Raw genomic sequence first — 22,964 nt, forward strand, 5'->3', positions numbered from 1 at the left:
GATAGAAATCTGGATCTAAACCATGAAGGACTGCAGACACCACATCTTTTATCTTCCCAAGCTATTATATATAGCCCTTTATATATTCAGAATTTATCTTCCACCAGCTTAGCAGTACTTGTGAGTAGCCAGCGCTTCAGCAAATTAGATACCAGTGTTCCAAAACAGATGGGTCCTTATAGTCACACATACAACCGGAAACGCCGTTTAAAGATGTCATCAGCAAAGTAAACACTAGGTGGACCAAAAAAAAAAGTCAACCAGCAATACTTATTTAATGATGCCTTTATTGTACAGGATACAAATTTCTTTTTGAGTACTCAACAGGAATTAAAGTGCTTAATTTTTACAATTCTCCACCCACCTTATGACCAAATATACATATATTACAGAAAATATATACAATATCTGCAAATTTTTTACATTCATATATTTCTTGACCATAAAAATGACCACTTACATTTGCACAACTTACAATGGCATTTATATTTCACTTTAAGATTCGTCACTTTATTGCAAAACCAGAACAATTTTACACCTCTTCCAAATATTAGTATTTTTGTAAAAAATTTTCTCAATTAAAACCAGAAATGTTTCCATAATGAAGGGGAATAAAACATGTATAGCCTATAATTCTGATGTCAAACATTACAGCTGATCTAGCTCCCACTAAAATTAATGCATTAATCTACCTTGAGGGCTGCAGAATAAAGAACATGCTAATAAAAAGAAAACCCCAATACTTCTATTGCAAACTCTTCCCTATATGCAACAAATTTGGCTTCTTTCTTAAAAATACTAGGGCACATACATGCAAAAATGCTTTGGACACAGTTCCCCCCTTTTCTGAATGTTTTCACCATAAATAGTTAATGAATCTAAAAGGATGAACTATACACTGAAGCAGGTGTATGCAGTGGCTGAAAACATGTTTTATTCAAAGAAATCTGCTTGAAGAAAAAAAAACACATTCCACATTTACTTGTGCGAGGAAGAGGAAGGGGTGAAAGCCAAATGCCATAGTTGAGTCTGAGAAGAAATTTAATTACGAGGTTTTAAAGGAAGCAGATTGAACACCTTACTGAATTTAGCATGATTGTGGGGGGGCTTAAATTAGGCTGAAATAGTAAACATGCCACAAAAGTAGATCTACTTCTGTTGATTTTTTTCTTCCAGAAAGCATACTCAACACAGTCAATATACATTATATTTTGAATGCAGCACAGTGTATTTTTTGATTGTAAAATACTGCTTGAAAACAGGTCATCTGAATAATAGTCTCAAATATATAAATACACATATATACATATACACACATATACATATGCATATGTGTATATATACACACATATACAATCATTAAGTTAATGTTGTGTTCTGTTAAGGGATTTAGGAAACAATCTGACTAGCAGATTAAAACTTCTATCCAAGGAACACTCTTCACTACAGTCCCTTGGTCAGAGCCAGCTAGGTAAATTCCTCATACCAATAGGGCCACAGACTGGAGGAAAAAAAAAGGTAACTCCATATATTTAATTTCAGATTTCAAATAACAGTACACCACAGAGGACTAAGAATGATGCCCATTTCACCAACAGATTTATCTTAAGGATAGTCAATTCTGCCACAAATGTGTTGCTCTTCTCCAATCATTTATTTTTGGATATATTTTTCCAGCTGTTTACATTCACCTCTACATCAATTATCTCCAGCTGAAACCTATCTGAAGTTCAACCGAGCACTGCAATTCCAGATGAGACATAGTAAGTCAGTGGCTCTCAAACTGGTGAAATCTTGATTTTCCACAGGTGTCTTTATATAATGTAAGGCAGATTCTACATGAATTTGAATCACGGAAGGTATAATAGCTCCACAGGTCTATGCTAGTTTACACCAGCTAAAGATCTCTAAATAGATTTACAGAGGAAGTTCCTTTTTTATTGCTTAGAATTATTTCTACATGGAATGTTTATTTCTTTCCTGAAAGCCTTTCCTTCAGTATAGGGAACCACCACCCTCTGTTAATTTTATTGAATCTTGTCTTGAAATTAAAAGCTGACCAGTTTTTATGCTAACGATGTGGTGATGTAGGTTAAAAAAACCCAAAAAAACCACCACACAAAAAAACCCAATCACAACAAAACCCAGAGAACCCATCAAGTGTTTCCACATCTTTCCCACTTCTTTTTATATATACATATATATTATATTTTTTCCTCCTGACTCCACTTGGAACTCTTTAGAGCATACTTCTAAAACCTCATCTAAAATTTACTCAGGTGGTAGTGTATTTATTCTACATTTAATCAGTGCCTTGGCTTCATCCATAATTTAAAAATATGAAGAATAAAAATCCTCTTTTCTATGAGAGAGATTTAGAATCTTAGAGGAGATTTATAAAGCACTTTGAGATGGTTTTACATAAAAAGCTGCCACTATATATTACATGGGTTTAAAGTGGTTTAATATTCTACTCCAAATAGAAGAGAATGTTTTGTATTCTCAATATCTATTTTGCACATAAAAATTAAATACATTTTGGAATAAACTACTCAGTGTAAAGGGATTTGAAAATATTAGATGCTATACATTTTACAGCAGCTCTTCAACCAAGCAGGAGTACCTGATACCAGAGAACAATTTTTAGAGGATCTAGAAGAGTAGTGCAGAAATGCAGATGTCATGATACACTATTTTTCCATGATAGGGGGAAAATATTAAGTAATTTTGAAAAATATATTAATAGGTTCCCATTAAAATATATTAATAGGTTCCAATGATAAAATCAAGCCATTGTTCTGGTTGAACAGATAAAAACTGCACAAAATAACTTTTGATCTGCTTTAAATTGCACAGAAGACTGATCACTTTTAAAGTGAAAAACAAGCATTTCTCGAACACAAGAATCACAAAGCTTAAATAATTCAGCAGAGCCATTTACCTACATTCATGTATTATGAATGCTCAGCTACAGTTTATTCCTTACACACACAGCTTTATGCTAATACATTTAATGCCTTTTTTTTTTTTTAAGAATTTAACAGCTGAAATGGGAACAGTCTATACCTTGTTAGAATTATGGTTTTAATTTGACTGCTTTGGTCATGATACTTAAGTCAGAGCAGTTACTACTTTGAATTTGTTTCTGTGCAGTCATAATTTACAATTTAAAGTTAAAGTTTTGGATGCTGTAGGGGAGCTTGTCTGTAGAGAATGGAGTAAAACAGTTAGGGTAGTTTAATCTAGAAGCAACTTCATCTTCTCGTCTCCTTTAATAATGGTGGTATGTACTTTTCCTACAAAATACACGCAGAACCATACATTTAAGTGCCAATACATTCTGACTCCAAAGAGAACAATTTGGACCAAGCAAGTGATTATGAGAACATGAAATAGGATTCACTAACGTAAATAAAATATCCCAGGCTATATAAACTTCGATGGCTGAGAGCAAACATGAGGCTAACATTCAAATAAATAACTCTCAGTGCTAACTTCATTTCAAATTGTTTATGCCCAAATGCAGGGCTTCATCTGGGAGATGCTGAAACCATTCAAGCAGCTTCAGCTACTCAATACCACTATAACAATAAGGCAGCCCAGAAATTGCTGTTTCTAATCATTTCCCTAATCATTTAGCTGGAGTAGATCTTCCTGCTTGGCTCAGAATTAAGTTTGCAGGAGCTTAGAAAACAGAATGTACTACATGATTACAATCATACCATCGTATTATTTTCAGTATAGCTCAGTCAATCTTATCTGGGGACTCCTTTAAGTCAACTTTTCCCCTTACACTCAACAACTTGAACACGGGAAACAATGTTTTTATACGTGAGGATGCAGTAAGACGATCCTCCAGATCCCACAATTGCACTTGAGACTATTTTAGAAGATACCCACTTTCAGGAGATGACCATGAAAGAGAGTGAGCCACGGAGAGTTGTTCTTGCTTACCTGAATGTTCCCCATCCCTCACCAAGGCATACACAAGACGACACTTACTAGCTAGGGACAACTCAGGCAAAGATTTGATGGTACTCACCAATGTGAATCAAAACAGGCCCATAAGTAAATACAGCTGCCAGAAGAAATAACTTAAAATCCCTTAGAGAATTACAGAAAAGCTTGCACATCAGATAAAAGTAACACTAGGGTTACATGCAGAATAATCTGGACACAGGGAGCACCCGAGGAATAATTCAGAACTGACATGCACAAAGTCAGTTGCAGAGTTAGTACTCTACAATGCCATGTCCTGATAATTACTAACACTAGTTTAAAGCTTTGAAGTCTAAAGGCCATGGTATATTTTGGATTTGTGCAGATAAGAGCAAAATCCAGCCCACTAACGTTAATTTGCACAACGTTCTTCATACCAAAGAGTGATAGACACTGTGTACTCATGTACGCTTGACACTAAAAACAGAGGTTACTTTAACAATCCTTTGTTAAATGCAAAATAACTATTTTTTCCTCTATAGTGTCACAAAAAGAGTAAAGTGGGAGTTCAGTGAATACTCTGTCTGGAAATCTCATAAAAAAGTGACAATTTAAATCTGCCCTCATGTTACTAACAAAACTGGACTTGAACCTGAGCTCTTCAGCTTGACGTGATTTAAAATACAGTTTGCAGTTATATTTAGAAGCAAGACTCCTGAATGTTCTTATGACAAGTTGATTGCAGAAGTTACATATTTTCCTTCCTTTGAGGGCTCAGAAAATTTTTTAATTATTTTAATTGTCTACTTGATAGTCAATAGCTACCTCTGAATTTGTCATCTTTCATCCAAGGATGTTACAGTCAAATTTTTAGGGAGGTTGTTTGCCTCTAAGAATAAATACCCTATTAGGAATAGAAGTTCATAAGGGACTGAATGCTGTAGAGCCAACAAGTCGATATTCCCACAAGCAGAATGCAAATAATGTCAGTTAATGCAACATGAGAATTGCAGGCTCAGACCTTATACGAGATTCATGTAAAGTAGGCTCCACTTTACAACAATAATCCTTGAAGAATGTTGTCATAAATAAGTATTACAGTATCTAATCTTCTGCAAAAAATTAAAAGATTTAAGTTCAAAATGTTTTGTCCCAATAACCGTAATAGCAAAAATACATGTTCCCAGAAAGTTACTAGAATCTCTTGCTTTTCCAAACCACATACTGCATTTTAGTAGTGAACTACTGTACTCTTTAAAGGTAACAGTGATAGGACACTGAAGAAAAGCGACTATTCTTTTAAACACAACTGGAACTTATTTGTCCATTGCATGCCACTTACATTACTGCTATTTTTTTAATGCATAAAAATGTCAAGATCGTTAAATGTCAGCTATTAAAACAAATCACTGAACAGTATTTGTTAATTTAGGACCATGTTTAATTTCAAATAGAAAACATGCTTTTTCAATAAATTATTCAGTAATAGGAACCCAATATCATGAAATCAAAGCAAAAATCAAGTATTGTACATTTTTAATACTGTACATATATTATATATTGTTTTCTCATATTTTAGGTAATCATTTCTAGATTGAAAATCATTAGATTGTTTCCTTGGTAAAGTGAAACTTTAAAAGCCAATATACCTTTGAAAGCAATCTGCATTAATTAAAAAGAGACAAGTGAATACAACATATGTACAGATCTGTGGATTTCAATCTATAAGCTACATACATTAAACCAAACTGTCCCTGCATATTTAACTACAGATCTATTTTGGCAATGTGGAGGTATATCTTTTATCCTGTTGCAAGTCCTAACATGTAAGTAGGAAGCTTCAATATTTGCATACTTAATGAAAGTAGCAAACGCTAACTGAAGAGCAACTGAATTTTCAAAAAAAAAAAATTGCATCACAACAAACAAGTAGTACAGTAAAGTTAGTAAGTATTTTTAATAGCATTCACATTTTTTTAAAAAGTCTCTGAAATGGACCTGTACATCACTTTTATTGACAGAACATAAATATAAGAAAAAGATCCCTAGAAAGACCAGAATTTTTCCCAAACATAAAGTGCTAAGATGTGTACGGTAGTAAGAAGTTTCTTTTTTTTGTTTGTTGTTTTTTTTTTTCCTTGATTGAGCAAAAAAAGGTTAACACAAAGGTTAACCCCAAATTCAATTGAAATCTTTTAAAAATACCATGTGTTCTTGAGCTTCAGCATTCAGATGTTTTAGAAGATTCAGGTTGCTCTTCTAAATTCATTTGCAGTTCATTTTGACATTCTGGCGTCTCACCTTTGACAGCTAAATGGATGACTTTTAGCCATTTCTGTTTTAGTTCCTCATTGTCCGCAGCAAAGCTGTGCACAGACTTAGACTGGGTCAGTTTGAAGCTGTGCGGGAGGTCAGCACTTCTTGGAGTGTCATCTACTGTATAGCCCAGAAGTGGAATCGTAGCCAAGGCTTTAACGTCCTAAGAAGGAGAAATTCTTAATTAAGAACAGCAACTAACCTGCCCACTACCTCTCGTTTACTATACAGGTTGGTAAAAACACTTGGATCTTTCCTCCATTCCCAAGTATACTGACTTCTCTTCCTCAGACATCAGTGACAAGAATTACTAAAACCTTTTCCATTTTCTCTGTACATACCTGTGGAGCACCATACATGTACAGCACAAGAGCTTCCTGTTTAGGTATAACACACCATGCTTTCTGCCAGGGCTTTGATTTTTCCATGTACTGAAGAAAGCTACATATGACACTATTTCCAGAGACTTCTGCAGATTCAATCTAGGAGACAGTATAAAGCATAACAAGGAAAATAATCGCTCTTAAATAAGGACTAAACCCACACAGAACAGAAAAGCTGAAATACATCACCATTCAGAGCAAATGTTAGACAACATCTGCAAAACAGTTTGAGCAAATACCCAAGTTAAGGACTGGATATATGGAGAATATTTATATGATGCGTACATAGAATCACCATGTGTCCTCCCTCATCACATGTGTAATCTGTTCCTTCTTTCATCAGTAATTTTGGATTATACACTGCTACATCACTCTCAATCTCATTTTGCCACCACAGCTAGCCTTTCTTTGTATCACAGTATCTACAACAGTGTCCTGTTTCTAAGATAATATCATGTTAGGCATGCAAGTGCTACTAACTATCCAATATGAGGACTACTCTATTGTGGCAGTCAAAATATTATGACAGCATCAGACGCAAACACGTTTCTAGGAATGACATAAGAATGCAAGCGCTAATCCTAGAGAAAAGATTAGGTGAACTGCTTAAAATCTGAAGACAGAGCAACATGCTACTTGGGTTAAATAGTGATCCTGAGAAGAACAGAAAGAACACAAAATGGTTGTTAATATTTCCTTGCATCCATTTTTCTCCTCCCCCAATAGCGATGCTGTCTGGATGCTGCAACATGGTACCAACAACTCCGTTGTCATGAGATCCAGCATGAAGATGGACATTTCTAAGAGACTCTGTAGCTCCTTCGGCTACCTTAAAAAAGCCATCACGCCAAGAAACAGCAGTCTCTTGACTATAGGGTAAGCTAGTGGAGTCCTGTGCTCCTTACTCTCTCTCATTTAAGACAGTGTAGTCAAGCCAACAGGGCTTACAAACCGTATGTGGAATTACAATCTGTATCTTATTTTTGCCTTCTTTTTCTGTTGGTATTTAGCTCAAGGGTCAATCCTTTCTCTACTACATCCCAAGATAAATATAGGTCTTGACAAAGTTAGGATGGTATTTCTCCAGTGTACGTCAAACATTTTAAAAGGGCCTGTAAAGGGGGATTTAAGAAATGTGAAGGTTAATTACAATTGTAAGATGCCTATTTCTCCCCCGATCTTAAGAGAAACGGAAGTCTTTTGTTTGATTGAGACCTTGAAGTTTTAGATGGCAAAAGCTGAGAGCAACTTGATGGCTTAAAGGTACGCTGTATACACTGGTCAAAATGGTATCTAACTACTCAGGCTCTGAAGAGCAAAATTCTCCCCCATTCCCCTTCCCTCCATCCCCAGTTCTGTCAGTTTGGGTACATGTTTTCAAGAATCATTGTAGTAGCAGTGGGTTTTGTCACTACGACAGCTTAAGTGCAGAAGAAAACTGAAGATTTATAAGGAAAGGTAACGTTTTATCACAGTAGCTGATGTAACTGGAAAGAAGCAAACAAGCTAAGGTTCATAATTCCCCCTTTAAAAAACATGGTAAGAAACAAAGTAGTATTGTAAAAGATGAATGGTGAAAACCAAAATCTATTGGGTGAGATGAGTTTGGCCCACATACTACTTATTTCTCAAGCAGAAAATAACCTTGCAAGAAGGCTGCCATTTTTCACCTACTGATGAGCCGAAACTGTTTCCAACTATGTACCTATAGAATTTTTAAATGACATACCTCCAAGATGCCTTTCTTCTTCTTTTCTTCACTGTCTGTACAACCAGTTATAACATGATAGCAGTCCTTACAGACTTTGTTCAATTTATTACCATCATATTCGAGATGTGCCTTATAATCAGAACATTTCCAGCAAACCACCTTAGAAACAAAAAAGATAAGCAAACATATAAAATTTAAGTATTTATAAAACTTTAGGGAAACAGAATTTAATTTAAAATTAATATTGTTATGTCTAATCAGTAATATTTTGTTTAAAGAACAAGAAAGATAATTGCTTTATTATGCTGTTATGTCAATGGTAACTTAATTGAAAATGATGACTTTTCTAAATTTGTTCCACCGCTTCTTAACTAGAAGTGCTTTTTACTGTTTACCTGGTGGGAACTTTGTACTTTGTATAATGTCACATTAGGCTTTCAATTATATCTGTAGGTTAAAGTTAAGAATAGAATCAGAATATAGCACAAACTATGCTGCAGGAAGAAAATCCCCCAGTTTCTTTGGACAGCAACCTGAAAAGATAGACTTAGCATTTTGTTTTCTACATAACCTCAGAAATGTACAACTAAGATGCCCTCTTAATGATTAAAAAAATGAATAAAAATCAGAAATGGTTATTTTTTAACCTAAGAAATATTAAATTTACAGTTTCAGAATCTATTCATGAGTACACAGAATACATAAGCCAATGTCTCACTGTCTTTTGTCTTTTCACAAAATATATAGAGAAAACTGAAATGCAAGAAGATCTGAGAGAAGTTCTTTCATTAGAAATATTTTTCCACAGAAATGATCTTTCAGGGGAAGAGATGCGCTGCATAAAAGGTGTGAGTGCAGTTATTTCAAGAAGGAAAGGTAGGCAAATGGACTTGCAGCACTCAAACACCTGAACAAAATTTTGTTGTGGACCAGGACTCTGCAGTACTAATCTAGATCACTACCTTCAACTAGTATCTCTAGAGAATACTAGTTAAGTATTCCCAATTAGTCACTGCTGGAAAAACACTATCACTGACCCAAATTAATTCCCATAAAAAAACACATTTTAAAATTGAAGTGGAAGGGGATGTGATAGAACTACAATAGAGGGAAGTAGTTAGGAGTCTGAACAAAAGGGAGGGAGAAAAGGAAGGGGGTGATCTTAAGATTAATGGAGGAGTTTTAAGACAGAATGATCTGGAAAAAAATCCCAGGTGATAACTGTATGATCAATAATTCAGAGCTTCTGAAAAAGTCTCTAGTGTCCCGCAAAGCACAAAAGCAGCATTGTGAATGCAGTAAGCCGTCATACCACATAAAAACATTAGAAAGAAGCCATACAAGGTAACCTGTAAGACAAATATTAAACCTAGGCTTGCACTACCATCTGCTGGAGAAACACATAGCTGCTGGATGGCAAGAAAAGAAACCACAATATGTTTGCTCTTCTTTTGTTAACTTCTGAAAACTCCCAAGTCATACCACTATTTTATGCTTGCTTTAAAGCGGCCTATGTTACCACAGCACAACACGTGGAAAGCAGCAGCAATACTACCTCCCCATCCTAACCTGCTCTCCTTCCCTGATGCTTCGTGCATGCTCACACAGTTACTCACTGAACCCAGCTGGGAACAGCTCTGAGTTAACCCCGTGAAAAACCGCAGGGCTTCATGATCTCCATGCAAAGAGGAGAGAGGAGGTAGCAGGATGGGAAGAGGAGGCAGCCAGCGCTGCCAGGGATAACGCTGGCTTATGCCAGTTTAATATGGTCTTGAAACTGTTGAGATCAGTGGAGGCCACTCAGAAGTAACAGTGTAGTATGGCCAGGGGCTTGGGACATTTTACACAAATGCGCATCTTCCACTGCTCCAAATCACTTCCAAATTTACCATGCCAGCTAAAGCGGACAGAGGATCCTTTGTGGTATGCTATAAATAGCTTCTCCTTTCAGCTACAAGCGCAGCAACAAAAACTCTGCAGCGTAACAAGCCGCCACCAGAAGTCAAGCAGGCGGTTAGACCCATTCCCAAGCCTGCTCCCCAGCCTCAGCAGCTAGGGGTTTGCACTTACGTGTCCACAGGCTCGGCAGTGGTGCCTTCTCCTGGTCAGTGCATTAAAGGGCTCCTTGCATTTCATGCACATGGTTACTTCATTGTCTCGTATCCACCTTGGTGCTCTCTTCCCAAGCTCAGCATTCTGAAGGGGGGCAAGGGGAGGATGGGAGAATACAAAAAGCCAGTATAAAAAGTTGTGCAGTATTTTAAATAGAGAAAATAATTATTCTCTTCCTCTGGAAAGGAAATGGCAAAACACAGCTCAAGATGCATTTTGAAATCTATACAAGAAATAACAAAGAACCCAGTCAAAAATCATTACGCATCATGTACTGAAAGGGTACTCTGTTACGTGTTTCAAGAAAAAAAGAGGCTTGTTTATGAGATTTGGCATTATGAAGAAAAACAATTACCAACAAGATGACTACTTTGTAATTCCTCTGCTATAAGAGTGATGAGCTTGAAAACAAAGTTTCTGCCAGACTTTTTCCAGTTACTGAAGAACCAAGTGGGTACTAAGGAGGTAACAAAGGAGTAACAGCAACTTACAGAAACCTCAACAGGCATGTCTTCATATTCTTTAGCAATAGCGTGTCTGAAAGTTTCATTCCTCTGCTGAAAAGCTTCTATAGTATTCTGAAGGGCCTAAAGAAGCAAAGGAGAAATTCCTCAAACATATTACATTTAAAATGACTGTCTGCATTCTGATCAGTTATTGATTAGCAGAGGGAAGCTACAGCCAGAAAATATGACTACTACTTTTTTGATTGCTTCAGTGAAGTGTTTAGAAAATAAAGAATGTAGATTAATTTACCTTTATCCATTCTTCCTTATCTTGTTCAGAACTAAAAGAAATATTTGACACATTAGTCCAAAACTAGTTCAAGAAACATTATCTCACTTTCAACAACTTCTTGCAAAAGCCAAGCTTCTGAAGCAGTTCTCAGGAATTTAAATTTAAACAATACTAATTGTTAACTGTCCAACTTAAAAAAACCCACCACAAACCAAAACAGAAAACAAAAGCATGACTTCAGGCTTCACAAGTTTGCAACCAATAAGCAGTGAATTCAAGATGAAAGATAAATGTAAATGCATTTAAAAGCAGTAATATTTGCATTGTTAGATTCTTTTTTGTTGTTGTTTGAGAATGGGATAGAGAGGAAAAGAGGACAATGCAAAGTGTAGGTGGTTTTTTTTTCTCCTCTCATTTCACGCACTACTAAGTTCACTTACTAATACACATTTCTCTTGTATATCTCTCAAATCTTCCTCCCTCCCCAACCGATTTCCTTAATGCTTTTTTCTTGTTGCCGTTGCTTAAACTTGACTACAGTGGCAAGAAGAGTATCCAATTAAACAAAAGGAAAAAACATGGTTTAATATTACAAACCAAACAGCAGAAATTTCCTTTATGCATTAGAGCAGATACAGGTGACAGGAAGTACAGGTGAGATACACAGACAAGACAGAGAAGAGAGAGGAAGCATATTCAACTCTCATCTTGTATGACAGCTTTGTCTTTAGAATGTATCAGCAGAACTTTGACATTCAAATCTTTGGAAAAATGTCTTATATCACAAATAATAGTACTATTGGATACTACTGGCCAGTCTTGGTAACAAATAGAGTTTATCTGCAAACTTTACGTCAGAAAGATGAGACTTAGCACCACAGTGTATCTGGCTCCTCAAAAGTGGCTTTCTCCTTGGATCAAGATGTGGAAAAAAAAAACCCACACCGCTTCTGTAGCCATGCAATATCAGCCATGCAAAATTTTATTTATCTATGGATTGCTATGAAGAGAGGTTTTACATCATCTCCATAAAAATAGCTCCTCGCATGTTGTTTCACAGCATTAGTACAAGCTTTTAAGCAAGCAGACTCCTAAACAAGTGTTTCCCCTTCCCACTACCATCTGCATATGAGGTAGAAGGAACCTGTCTAAACAGCCAAAATAATTCTCCCCACCTGCTTACATTAAAAACCAAAAGCTGAGCTATAAAATGTCGTACCAGATGAGCAACCTCTCAAAGAAATAATCTACCAGCTGTTTAAAACCAGTGATTGACAGTGTACTCAGATAGTATTCTGAAAAATAAATAAATAGAAGCCTACTAGTAAAGAAAACCCCAAGGGTAAACTAAATATTATAAGGCTGTTAATACAAGCTCATGAATCAAGGACTTTTTGTACAGATTTAATGCATTCAAAAAATATTTGTAAAACAAAACATGTTCTTCTCACACTTAAAATAAACTAACACAATAAACTTCTAATTACTGATAATTTGGGAAATTTGACAAAATAAACTTACTTTGTTGCAGCATTTTTCTTCCAATTAAAAAGTACTTCATAAACAGTACAGTAAGATGCCATCTTTCACCATTGAAATGGACGTATGGTGTAACAACTTGCCAAATACTTAGCAAGACGTCATACAGCAATTTATAGTAGATGTGATTGATAGCCAAAAACATGTCCAAAAAGTCTTGCAGAGCTTAGCGGAAAGCTTTTTCCTGTCATTTTTCACAGTATATATTTAATTTCAAATGCAATGATAGTGTAGGTAAATTGTTATATGCTGTTATATTTCTATATTCACTGCTGTTACTCTCATTAAATATTACAAGGGGGTTTTCTTCCATAAAGGAAAGTAACTTGCAAGCTCATTTGCTAGCAAGCTATGGTTTGTCCCCAAATACATGGTGTCAACACAGAACTGTATCCACCATGGACACCCTCCTGCTTATTTAATCCTTGCCCCTCTGCAATGAAAACCTGACTGCTAAGAATAGGGTCTTTAAGCAGATCCAAAAGGAGAGGTGGAGCACCCTACTTTATTTGAAGTGGGGCAGGCTAGACAGGGAAGTTTAGCCTCAGCAATAGAAAAAGCAGCAATGGGAAGGTAACCCAGCAAGAGGAGGATATGAGGACGAATAAGGAAAGCAGAAAAGTGCCAGTCAGAAGAGCGCAGTTGGAGGAAAGGACCCAAGAACTAAAAGGAGAACTTGCCTTCGAGGGTGAGGTTGATACCTGGGACCAGAGGAAAACAAGTAGACTGGACACAGGCCTGAGGAATGGAGGAAAGCAGGTGCCCATCTACCACTGTGAAAAACTATGTTCTGTGGACACATCCCCTCCAGGGTGGAGAGTTTTGCTGGGTGGACATGCCCTGAGGTGAACAGACCCATTTGTACGAAGGTGGCTCAGGTACCAGAGGCAGCAGCACTGCCCAGAGATGAACACAGTGTCCCAAAACGCTTATGTCAGACAGGCTGTGTTTGCGTCAGGTATGCTGCTTTCAATTTTCCAGCTAGTCTATTCACAGCTATCTTAGGTATTTCTGCAAAGCTAGGCAATGCACTGTGTATTGTAGATGGATCTTCTATTCCAAGAGATTCTGAGACTGACAATTTATGGTTTTGGCAGCCTAGGCTATTTTCAAGACACTTAGATTAAGATGAAGCCCATTGCATTTTACTCCAAATCTATCAGTCCACTCATGTGTGTGGGTATTTAATCCTCCAAAAATTAGATAAAAAGACTTTCCTTACCTGGCCTGCAACTCCAGTGTTCGCTCTTTTCCAGACACTTGAAAAGTGTGTGGATATTCTTCATTATGAGTTTCTATAATCTTCATACCATCTATGCCAACTCTGGTGCGAACTGAGAACTTTGATCCTACCAAGCTGAATTTGGGGACGCAGTAGAGCAACATATTGTTGAACTGGGGGAAAAAAAAATAAAATAAAACCAACCAACCAAACACAGGGCTTTGCATTAACAAAACCACAGATACAGAGATCTGAGACAATACCAGAAAGCTGGCGAGAAAGCAGGTTCTTTCCCGCTCAGTTGATACACAAGATGACCAAAGCTCTCATGCAAGCCAACTTCTTTTTCTTATTTGTTTAGAAATAAGATTAAAGGACAGCTTCAGTGGATATAAGAATAATCGCTCTGTATATGCAGCAGTCTTAACAGCGTTTATTACCAACTATACTCAGACTGGATATTTTATACCATTGTAAACCCTCTGTTAGGAAAAACCCCACTCTTATGCCCCAATTCTGCAAAAACTACTCTAAATGGCAGAATAAGTACTCTTTTCTTCAGTGTATACATTTATATTTACCCTGTACTGAAACCATTCAGTTTTGTAGAATTTGTAACTAATATTATTTGGTGACATTATTTGTCTTTTCTCCAAGACAGAAGAACATTTCTGTCTTACAGGTTTTATTCACTGAAACTCTCAATATCACAGGGGAAAAAAACCAAACATGACCAGGACAAAGATATATTCCTTTATTAAAGATCAGAACTTTCAATAATGTTTAAATGTCTAAAGCCCCAGCCCAGTTCTATAGTGTTTAATTTTCTCACATTTTTCCCCTCGCATTTTCTCACAGTTAATTATTAAAAAGAGAAACTCACTTCAATTAAATCGTATTTCACAGAAATCCTGCCTAGCCTATTGTCTAGTCTGTATCACAGACACGGCACACGAACCTGTCACCTCTCACGTGAAGCGCACATCATTCTAATCAGCTTTCTGGCTCCATTTGAGGGCTTACTATTCAATGACTACTCCTTTTGTTTGAAGCACAGGTAAGCAGGAGTTGTGCCTCAACAACTCGTTACCAGTTTTTATTAACCAGAAGACGTGCAATGTCAGAGGCCTATAAGCAAAAACGCATTAGCAATTTTTAACGCATGGGAAGCAATGAACTACACCAAACCTTTTCCAAGGGAGTTGTAAGGGAGCTTGGCTGTAGTTTGTTAGTTCTAAGACAGGATGCAGGCACATGACAAGAGGATGACCTGCCATGATAACAAGCTCCCACAGGACCATGACACTTACTGGGACGCACAGTCGATCAGGATTAAATCCTAAGCTTTTGCATTTCATGAGAACGTCAAAGTTCTCATGCTCTAGGACCCACACTTATAATCAGCTGCTACTTAATTAAAACCGAGTTGCTGGACATTGGTTCCATTTATTTAAAACCATGTATTCTGTTCTACACGGTGTTTTCTTATGCTCTAACGTTACTAGTATAAAAGCATTGACATAACTAGGAGAGGATTTCCCTCTTGCTTTGGTCTAGAAACATATACAGCCACTCCTGCAAACAGAGGCCACCATACTTACTAGGAAAAGATACCGTTCTTGAGCAGACGTATTGCGAGCAGCGAGTTTAAGGATCTGTCCTTCTTTTATCAGTTCATTTGAAGGGTTCACAATGTCTTCCTCTTCTCCCAGCATCTCGTATATCTCTAACAATTTCTTTAGATTCTCCTTTACAGTGGAAATACAGTTATAAATCTTATTAATTAAAAGCACAGCTCTTTAAGCATGTTGAACTGAAATGATGGGAGCTTGTGTAAGTCTGCAGAATGTCAGCTTTGAAAAACATATATAGATGTATATCCACTATATATGGTCAGCCATGCAGATTCGTTAACCTAGTTCGTAAAGTAACAAGTACTTTTAGAAATGTTATCTCCGTGGTACTTTTTAAAATACAGTTATACATACAGCCTGCATTATTTCTTGTCCAAAATATCTCATGAAGGTAATGAAGTACCTATCATGCCGGCCCAATATGGTAGAGAAACAGTAACTACTCTTTACAAACGTCCTTCCGCTGACAGAAACAGGTGAAACAAGGTGAAGAACCCAGCGTAGTGTCAGGTATTTGAGCCAGGAGAGGAACCTCATCTGTCCCATTTCCCACTTGAGAGAATTAGGTGCAATGCCAAATTTTGTCTATCGTTCCCGGGAACTGCGTAAATACATTATGTAGGAGCAATCACTTGGACCCAGGAAACCCATTTTTGCCATTTTAGGGAAGACTGGCAATTCATACTCCTAGCTTCACCAAATACTCTAATATATTAAAAAATGGTCAGGAAAACAAGGATCATTTACCATTTTTCTTATTGCACTATTAGAGTGACTTGCTGCAGTGGATATAATTTCCAGGGATTCTAGACAGAAGAAAAAGGAAAAAGTGAAACCAAAAAGCTGCATTTTTACATACTTATATATTACATAGGAAAAAATGAAATCATTCAAAACAATATCTGGCAAGTAATTTTGAATAATACGTGGAAATATCTTGAACTGTTCTTGTGTAAACACAGAGGGGAATAAGTTTAAAAATGGGCTGTTCTTTTTCCCTACAGGAGCTTAAAAATACAATGAGTCTAACTCCGCTCTTTTTACAAATAAGAGACATATATTCAAAATGTGCATAAAGCAAACCAAAATGCCAGCAAAAACAAAAAGAAAAAACACCACAACCCCTGATCATCCGCAAAGCAAATAAATCAAAACTTGTGCAGTATCCCAAAACTAAAGCAAAACTTATGTGCTCCAGGAGGAGAATACTAAAGGCTTTACAGTTTTTACATTAACTTCATCCACTATTCAAATAGATTTTTTTTTTCAAAGAATCCTGCAACTGCACTGAAGAAATTCTGTCATTCATTTCAGAGGGACTTTGCATCTTCACTTTATTTTTCCTGCAAATATCTTTAATTTACAGTATTCTCTTACGACTATCTTATTTCGGCTATTTCAATGACTAGAAGATATTTACTTTCAGCATCTTTCCAGTCTAGGGAATCCTGAGGCAATTTCCTTAGGTAGTCCTTTAGAAGCATCTCGTAGCGTGGAATGCGTTGTACTGGTTCTAGCATGTGATGTTGCAATGTCAAATTTCCACACACTTTTTCCTTCTAAAAAATTGTAAACATATTTCAATGTAGCAGGCAAAAATGTTATTACGATATAGTAAAATAAAAGTTATGATTGATGAAACATAAATAATGTATTTTGAAACATGCATGATAGACCTTCTGAAAGAAAATAGAACTGCTTTACCAAACCAAATAATTAGAAATTCTTTCCTAAAAATAATTGTAAAAATTTTCCTAAGTATCCAATAGTAAATATCCAATTCATAAACAAAAGTCCTAACAAAAAAAAAATCTCCTAAACTCCAGAGTATTTTAAATTAGGTTTGTAATAACTCAGACAAGAAAATTACTACTAAATTAATAAGAACAGTTCGTGACCACGCATTAAAAAAAGTCCTTAGGCTACCTACCTGAGGAAGGAATGCTTTTCCTGAGTTTCATTTACAATGTAAACCCCCACAGCAGTGTTTTAAGATGCATATTCACTTCCATAATCTTAGATGTAATTAAAAGATTACATTAAACTACACATAGTTGTCTTCCCTGGCTTAGAATCACAAGACTCTATAGAGCAGTAAAATTTAAGTAGAAATACCTTATCCTACTTCTAGCTGCTCAGACTGCAATAGGAAGACATGTACGTGCCAATTCACAGAGAAACCTACAGGGAGCACTAGAAGGTATAAAAAGCACTTTTGAAAAGGCTGATTCATTACTTAACTGTTAAACTTTCTTTACCTTTTGCGGCTCAGCATCTAGGATCACATCCTTCTTCCAAAGAGCTGTGCTCTGCCTAACAGCACTGCTGTGAACCAATGCAATACTTGTGGATTCAGTGCAAGGATCTGTAGTTGCACTGATAGGTCACTTATCCTAAAACAATATTTACTTTTGGTATCTACAACAAAATGTAGGGTTTTTTTTTTTTGCCTTCTCACATTTCAATCTTTATACTTTGGTCCTCTATTTTGCAGTGGAAAGTCTGGATTTTTGTGGGTATTTGAGCACATATGAAGGGAGAACGAGAAGAAACAGAATGCGGTGTGAATTGGACAAATTGTAAGGGATTTTCAATTTAATTTTTTCTTTAATCCTTCTTGCACCCACAAACCTATATATTTTTATATATGTTTGTATTACTTGGAGATCTGCATTATTCTTCTCATTACCTGAATGTCTTGAATAATGAATTTGAATTGAGGTGACCGTTCAGTCCATGTTTTCACTAATTCCATTGCATTATCAAAATTCTTCACGTACTCTCCGTACATCTTGAGGAAAGGAGCTAACTTTTGCAGAATATCTCCAATTCTGGGGGTGGTAGTCCTGCAAAGTAAGAGAGTGGAATCTCAGGAAAGAAAAAAGTCACACACGGTTATAAAACGGTTTCAAGTGTTTAATAGAGAATCCTACTGTTTGGGATCGCCTCATATAGAGTTCCAATGTAACCATTAAAACACACCAGAATTAACATAGAGTGTTTGTACCCTCTTTGATGATGTATAAGCATTGTAGGTCATGTAGAACACTAAAGAAAGAAAAGCTATCTATAATGCAAAATTTGAAAGGTTTTGTTTACAAAACATGGCCTAATTTATTTTATTTGTAGTTCCTCAAAACTACATTATCTTTTTTGACCATACTTTACCCTCTAAATACCTAACCCGGGGTTCTGTTTGAGGGCTAAATCCATACCTTACAGCTTCCTTTCTGTGACTTATATAAATACAAGTTATTTACAACTTCTAAAAATCATTATTTATCTAAGAAAACCTACGAAGGAGAAAGAATCCCTTGGATTCCAGTCTTTTGTGAGCCCTTTCCCCCATCTTTCCCAATTACCAACAGCATCTTCAAATAGAATGGTAAAGAAACTGATGGAGAGGCAGAGAGAAGCTGCACTCTCGATGCACACAAAGCAAGCGGAATGGCACACGTGGATCTCCGAGAACTACAGTAGGAAACAAGTTTCACATTTCATTTTCAAGCAGAGACTCAGAAATTCAGTATCTCGGGATTTCTGAAAGTCTGAAATCAATGTTGTGGTAGTAGTCTAGAGTGAAGCAACCTCCTGCAATTACTTGAGCAGTCTACTCCAGCACACCACTTCTCCAAGAGAAAAGCTGTGCAGAAGGGGAAAAAAAAAAAAAAAAGTTATTTGAATAGCGAATATTGCCAGGACTGGCAAAGGCTGGTCCAGCTCCAGCTGTCTCTGGAGGGGCAGAAGGTACCTGTGTAAGACCTGGCAGAGGTCTGAGCTACTGCTGGGCCTGGCGACAAGAGGAGGGAACAAGATAGGGTGGGAAGTTGGTCTCTGAAATCACCACGGCTCTCTACCCTTAACTAGCTTCACATATTTCTTCAAACACTCTACATGCAAGCAGACACATACGCTTTCAAAGGCAAGCTAGCAATTTAAAACAAAAGCCCTCTCCTTTGATTCACTGAATGCTATTTCCCTGGGTTGTCATTTTATTGCAATGCAGCATATTTTTTAACTGAAAATAAAATACAAATCATGCCAGTTCCAAAGAAAATGTGAATACATATCTAAAGGTCACCAGAGGAGAAAAAAAAAAAGGAAAACAAAACAAAAACCCACACAGACATTTAAGTTTTCTGATACATTTAACAGATAAGTAATTATAAAATTTTGCAATTAAAAAAAATCTTTGAGCAGAAAAGACTGTGCCAATACTTCGTATCTAAAGAAACTGGCACAAAAAAAGAACGTTTCCACTTAACTGTTTCACAATGATTACTAGAAAGACGTTAAAAGAAAATGTTAAAACTTTTATAAGCCAAGAACTGAGAACAGTTTGCTATGCCTGTTCCTTGGATACCTACGGCAGCTCATTTACACAGAGCACTGCAATTTCACTGTCTCTGAAGATTAAAAAGGTTCACAACTACTTTTCATGCAAGGCCCTTATATGTCCAAAGACTGAGGTTGTAAAAACACAAATTCATCATCATTTCAGGTAAGACAGACAAGGTCCATGTCACACGAAGAGCTCTCCAAGAATAGGAAGGACAGGGAAAGTCGCAGAAAGCAGAACCTTCTGAAAGCAGCATCCTCCCTTCATGAACTTACAAGCATAGATAACTGCTTCATCTCATATTCAAACACTACACACCATGAGCCAAAATATGAAGTTCTACTAAATGCCGTCAGGTCCAGGACAGTTACTGTTCTCTTGAATAGAGAGAGCAGAAAGAGAACGATTACCATGGACCCAAATCAGCACTGCACTATTGCCACACAAAGACAGCATCCTTATATGGGTCAAGAAATAGGACTTCACATTGTAACGTAGGTACAGAAACGCTTCGGATTTCTGTGTTATCAGACCACAATGGTATTCACATTTGCCTTCTAAAAACTCAAAGATGAAATAGCTGACTTACTAATTGTGATTTGTAGCATCTCATTTAAAACTGTCGTGGCTGCAAGAAAACTAAGCAAAGGTCTGTAAAATCACAGCATAGCAAAGCTGACTACAGAACTGCTTTCTCTTCAAACATACACGCTAACAGGCATCTAACAAAATTCAAAGTTGCGGTTTCAAAGAAGAACAAATTGTATAAGTAGGTTTGCTCTGTCATTGCCGCCGATTCCAAAACTTTGTGTCGAAAGAGTGAAATTATTTCTTCACCAACACACATGCACCCTCCCCCCCAGCCCTCCAAGGCTATCACACCATGTTCTTAAATTCCTCCCTAGGTATCTGCTACTGGTCACCCTTGGGTACAAGAGACAGAGTTAGATGGGTATTTTATTTGATATGGGATCACTGTTATGCTCTGTTACGCTCTTTTCATGGGAAATATATTGCAACAAGGCTGTTTCCAGCACTTTCAAGCCATATGTTGTAAGAGAGATATTCAGCTCCAGCTGTTGCTCAACTCATTCAAAATGCAACTACCAGACAATTTCATTTCCACTCGATAAGCTTAGATTCACATCACCTTTTCTTCTAAAAAAGAAGAATCTGCTTCTGAACTGCTTTCCCAGTTTCAAATACTATATATTTTTACCTTAGGTTTTCAAAACAAACCACAACTCAGGGTAAGTGTCAGAAATTTTTATCCAGCTATTTTTATTGGAAGCTAAAGAACAACAGAAGTGCATAAACCTACCAACAGAACATACTTCAGTATTTTCTATGTCCAATTAAGGGCACTGCTGAGGAAAACACACTCTCTGGCAGAAGCTGTTGTTTCAGAGACTGAATGATGGGGAGAGAAAGTTATCCCGAATTTTTCTTTCGATAGTGATCAGACATTGTTCTCTTCAACTGCACTCTTTCTTCTAACTTCTCCCAAAAGCATAATGTTTTAAGGACACTTGAACAGGTTGTCTCAGGTACCACACAGAGGTGATTTCCAAGCAAGGTGGGAAAGATAATATCCTTATGATGCAATTTATTAGTTTTGCAGTAATAGTCAAAGCTCATCTGCAAAAGCACTTTTCAGCCTTTGAAGCTATGTAATTGTACACGCATTATTCACGTACAATTTAGCATTTTGCAAATATATAAGGTAGTACAACCCATCTTCTGTGCTCTATAAAGTGTCTAGAGCAAAAATTTAAGAGTACATCACAAATTTCTTTTCAAATATATACAGCACTGACATAACGTAGCGTAAGCTGCTTTTAAAACATAATTGGACTAAGTTAACCTCCGATTCTCTTGAACATGCACTCTATTTTAATCCAGGCATTTGTATTTCCTATCAGACTTTTTCAATTGAGCAGAAAAGAGTGGATTTACCTTACAAGGTCATTTTGTGAGGAACGTAAGTAAAGGTGTAAACTTTGCTACATTCCATGACGCTTAGGTTTTATTTATTTTCTTTCATTACAGACTATATGGGGCTACCATGTGTTTGTGCATAGTAAATATTCTATTTTAAAGAATCATCATTTTAAAGGGGAATCATCTTACTGAGTCAGGAGATGTATAGCTTGTTGTCTAAAGCACCACTGTGTGGTCTGAGATTTTCATATATGTCAAAGGAATATATTATTTCTTATTTTTGGTGTGATATTTGACAATTAAGGTGTTGTATGAAAGTGTAACTGGAAATGATATCTGGATAGACACTCGAATTCCTCACGATAAATCCTAGATAACATGGAATAGAGCAACCAAACAGGTGCTGAGGTGAAACAACTGGATGAAACAATATTTGTAAATTTTAATTGGGTTTGTGGGGGTTTTTTTAATGAGGCATCCCCTTCCCCAAATAGGGAAGCAGCGTGGGTTTGTGACTTATTTTTTCCACCCACAATTACATGAGAGACCAAAAATACATGGTTATATTTTAATGACTCCAGGATATTAAAATACCTGGAGGCATCAGGCAGGAGAAAGACACTACAGTAGTACATGATCATTACAGAGTATATTTACACCTCAGCTATCCTTCTTGCTTGCTCCAAATAGAGGTCCTATCAAGAAAAGCTGAGGAAAAAATGTCCTTAAAACATTTCTGATATGGATTTCAAACAGAAAACCAAAGCGCAGAAAAACATATCCTTATTACAGAAAGCAATAATGACAAAGGTTACTGTGCTACAAGGGTAGCAGAAAACACATGTTATTTACCTCAATTTTGCATTCTGTGCAATGAATTCATCAGGTAGCACAGTCTGAACCTCTAATGCAGCAAGGCATTTAATCATGAGTGATCTCACCAGCTTCAGCAAGATACATATCCTTTATTTTGAGCAAATGACGCAAGTCTTCTACTGAGTCAGATCCTGATGAAGAGTGGAAGAGCAGATGTTCTCCTACCCACAGTACATCCTGGGCCTGGAGCACTTAATTATGAAGGTACCTTCTC

General features: G+C 36.6%; 1 protein-coding gene across 20 annotated transcripts in view; it reads right to left on the bottom strand.

Moving 5' to 3' along the window:
* Positions 1 to 269: 269 nt before the first annotated feature.
* The window catches only part of FGD4 (FYVE, RhoGEF and PH domain containing 4), a 114,503-nt gene continuing 91,808 nt past the window's right edge, over positions 270 to 22,964 (bottom strand). For all 20 annotated transcript variants that reach the window (XM_054830983.1, XM_054830991.1, XM_054831012.1 and 17 more), the window contains 11 exons: positions 18,284 to 18,440; positions 17,015 to 17,153; positions 16,342 to 16,400; positions 15,562 to 15,708; positions 13,961 to 14,133; positions 11,218 to 11,248; positions 10,953 to 11,048; positions 10,420 to 10,545; positions 8,368 to 8,508; positions 6,597 to 6,737; positions 270 to 6,418 (listed from right to left, as the gene is read on the bottom strand). In XM_054830983.1, coding sequence (XP_054686958.1) covers positions 6,161 to 6,418; positions 6,597 to 6,737; positions 8,368 to 8,508; positions 10,420 to 10,545; positions 10,953 to 11,048; positions 11,218 to 11,248; positions 13,961 to 14,133; positions 15,562 to 15,708; positions 16,342 to 16,400; positions 17,015 to 17,153; positions 18,284 to 18,440 — 1,468 coding nt within the window. In that variant the 3' untranslated portion in view covers positions 270 to 6,160. The remainder of the gene's footprint in view (positions 6,419 to 6,596; positions 6,738 to 8,367; positions 8,509 to 10,419; positions 10,546 to 10,952; positions 11,049 to 11,217; positions 11,249 to 13,960; positions 14,134 to 15,561; positions 15,709 to 16,341; positions 16,401 to 17,014; positions 17,154 to 18,283; positions 18,441 to 22,964) is intronic.

Source organism: Grus americana, chromosome 1, assembly GCF_028858705.1.
Source record: "Grus americana isolate bGruAme1 chromosome 1, bGruAme1.mat, whole genome shotgun sequence".
Lineage (NCBI taxonomy): Eukaryota > Metazoa > Chordata > Aves > Gruiformes > Gruidae > Grus > Grus americana.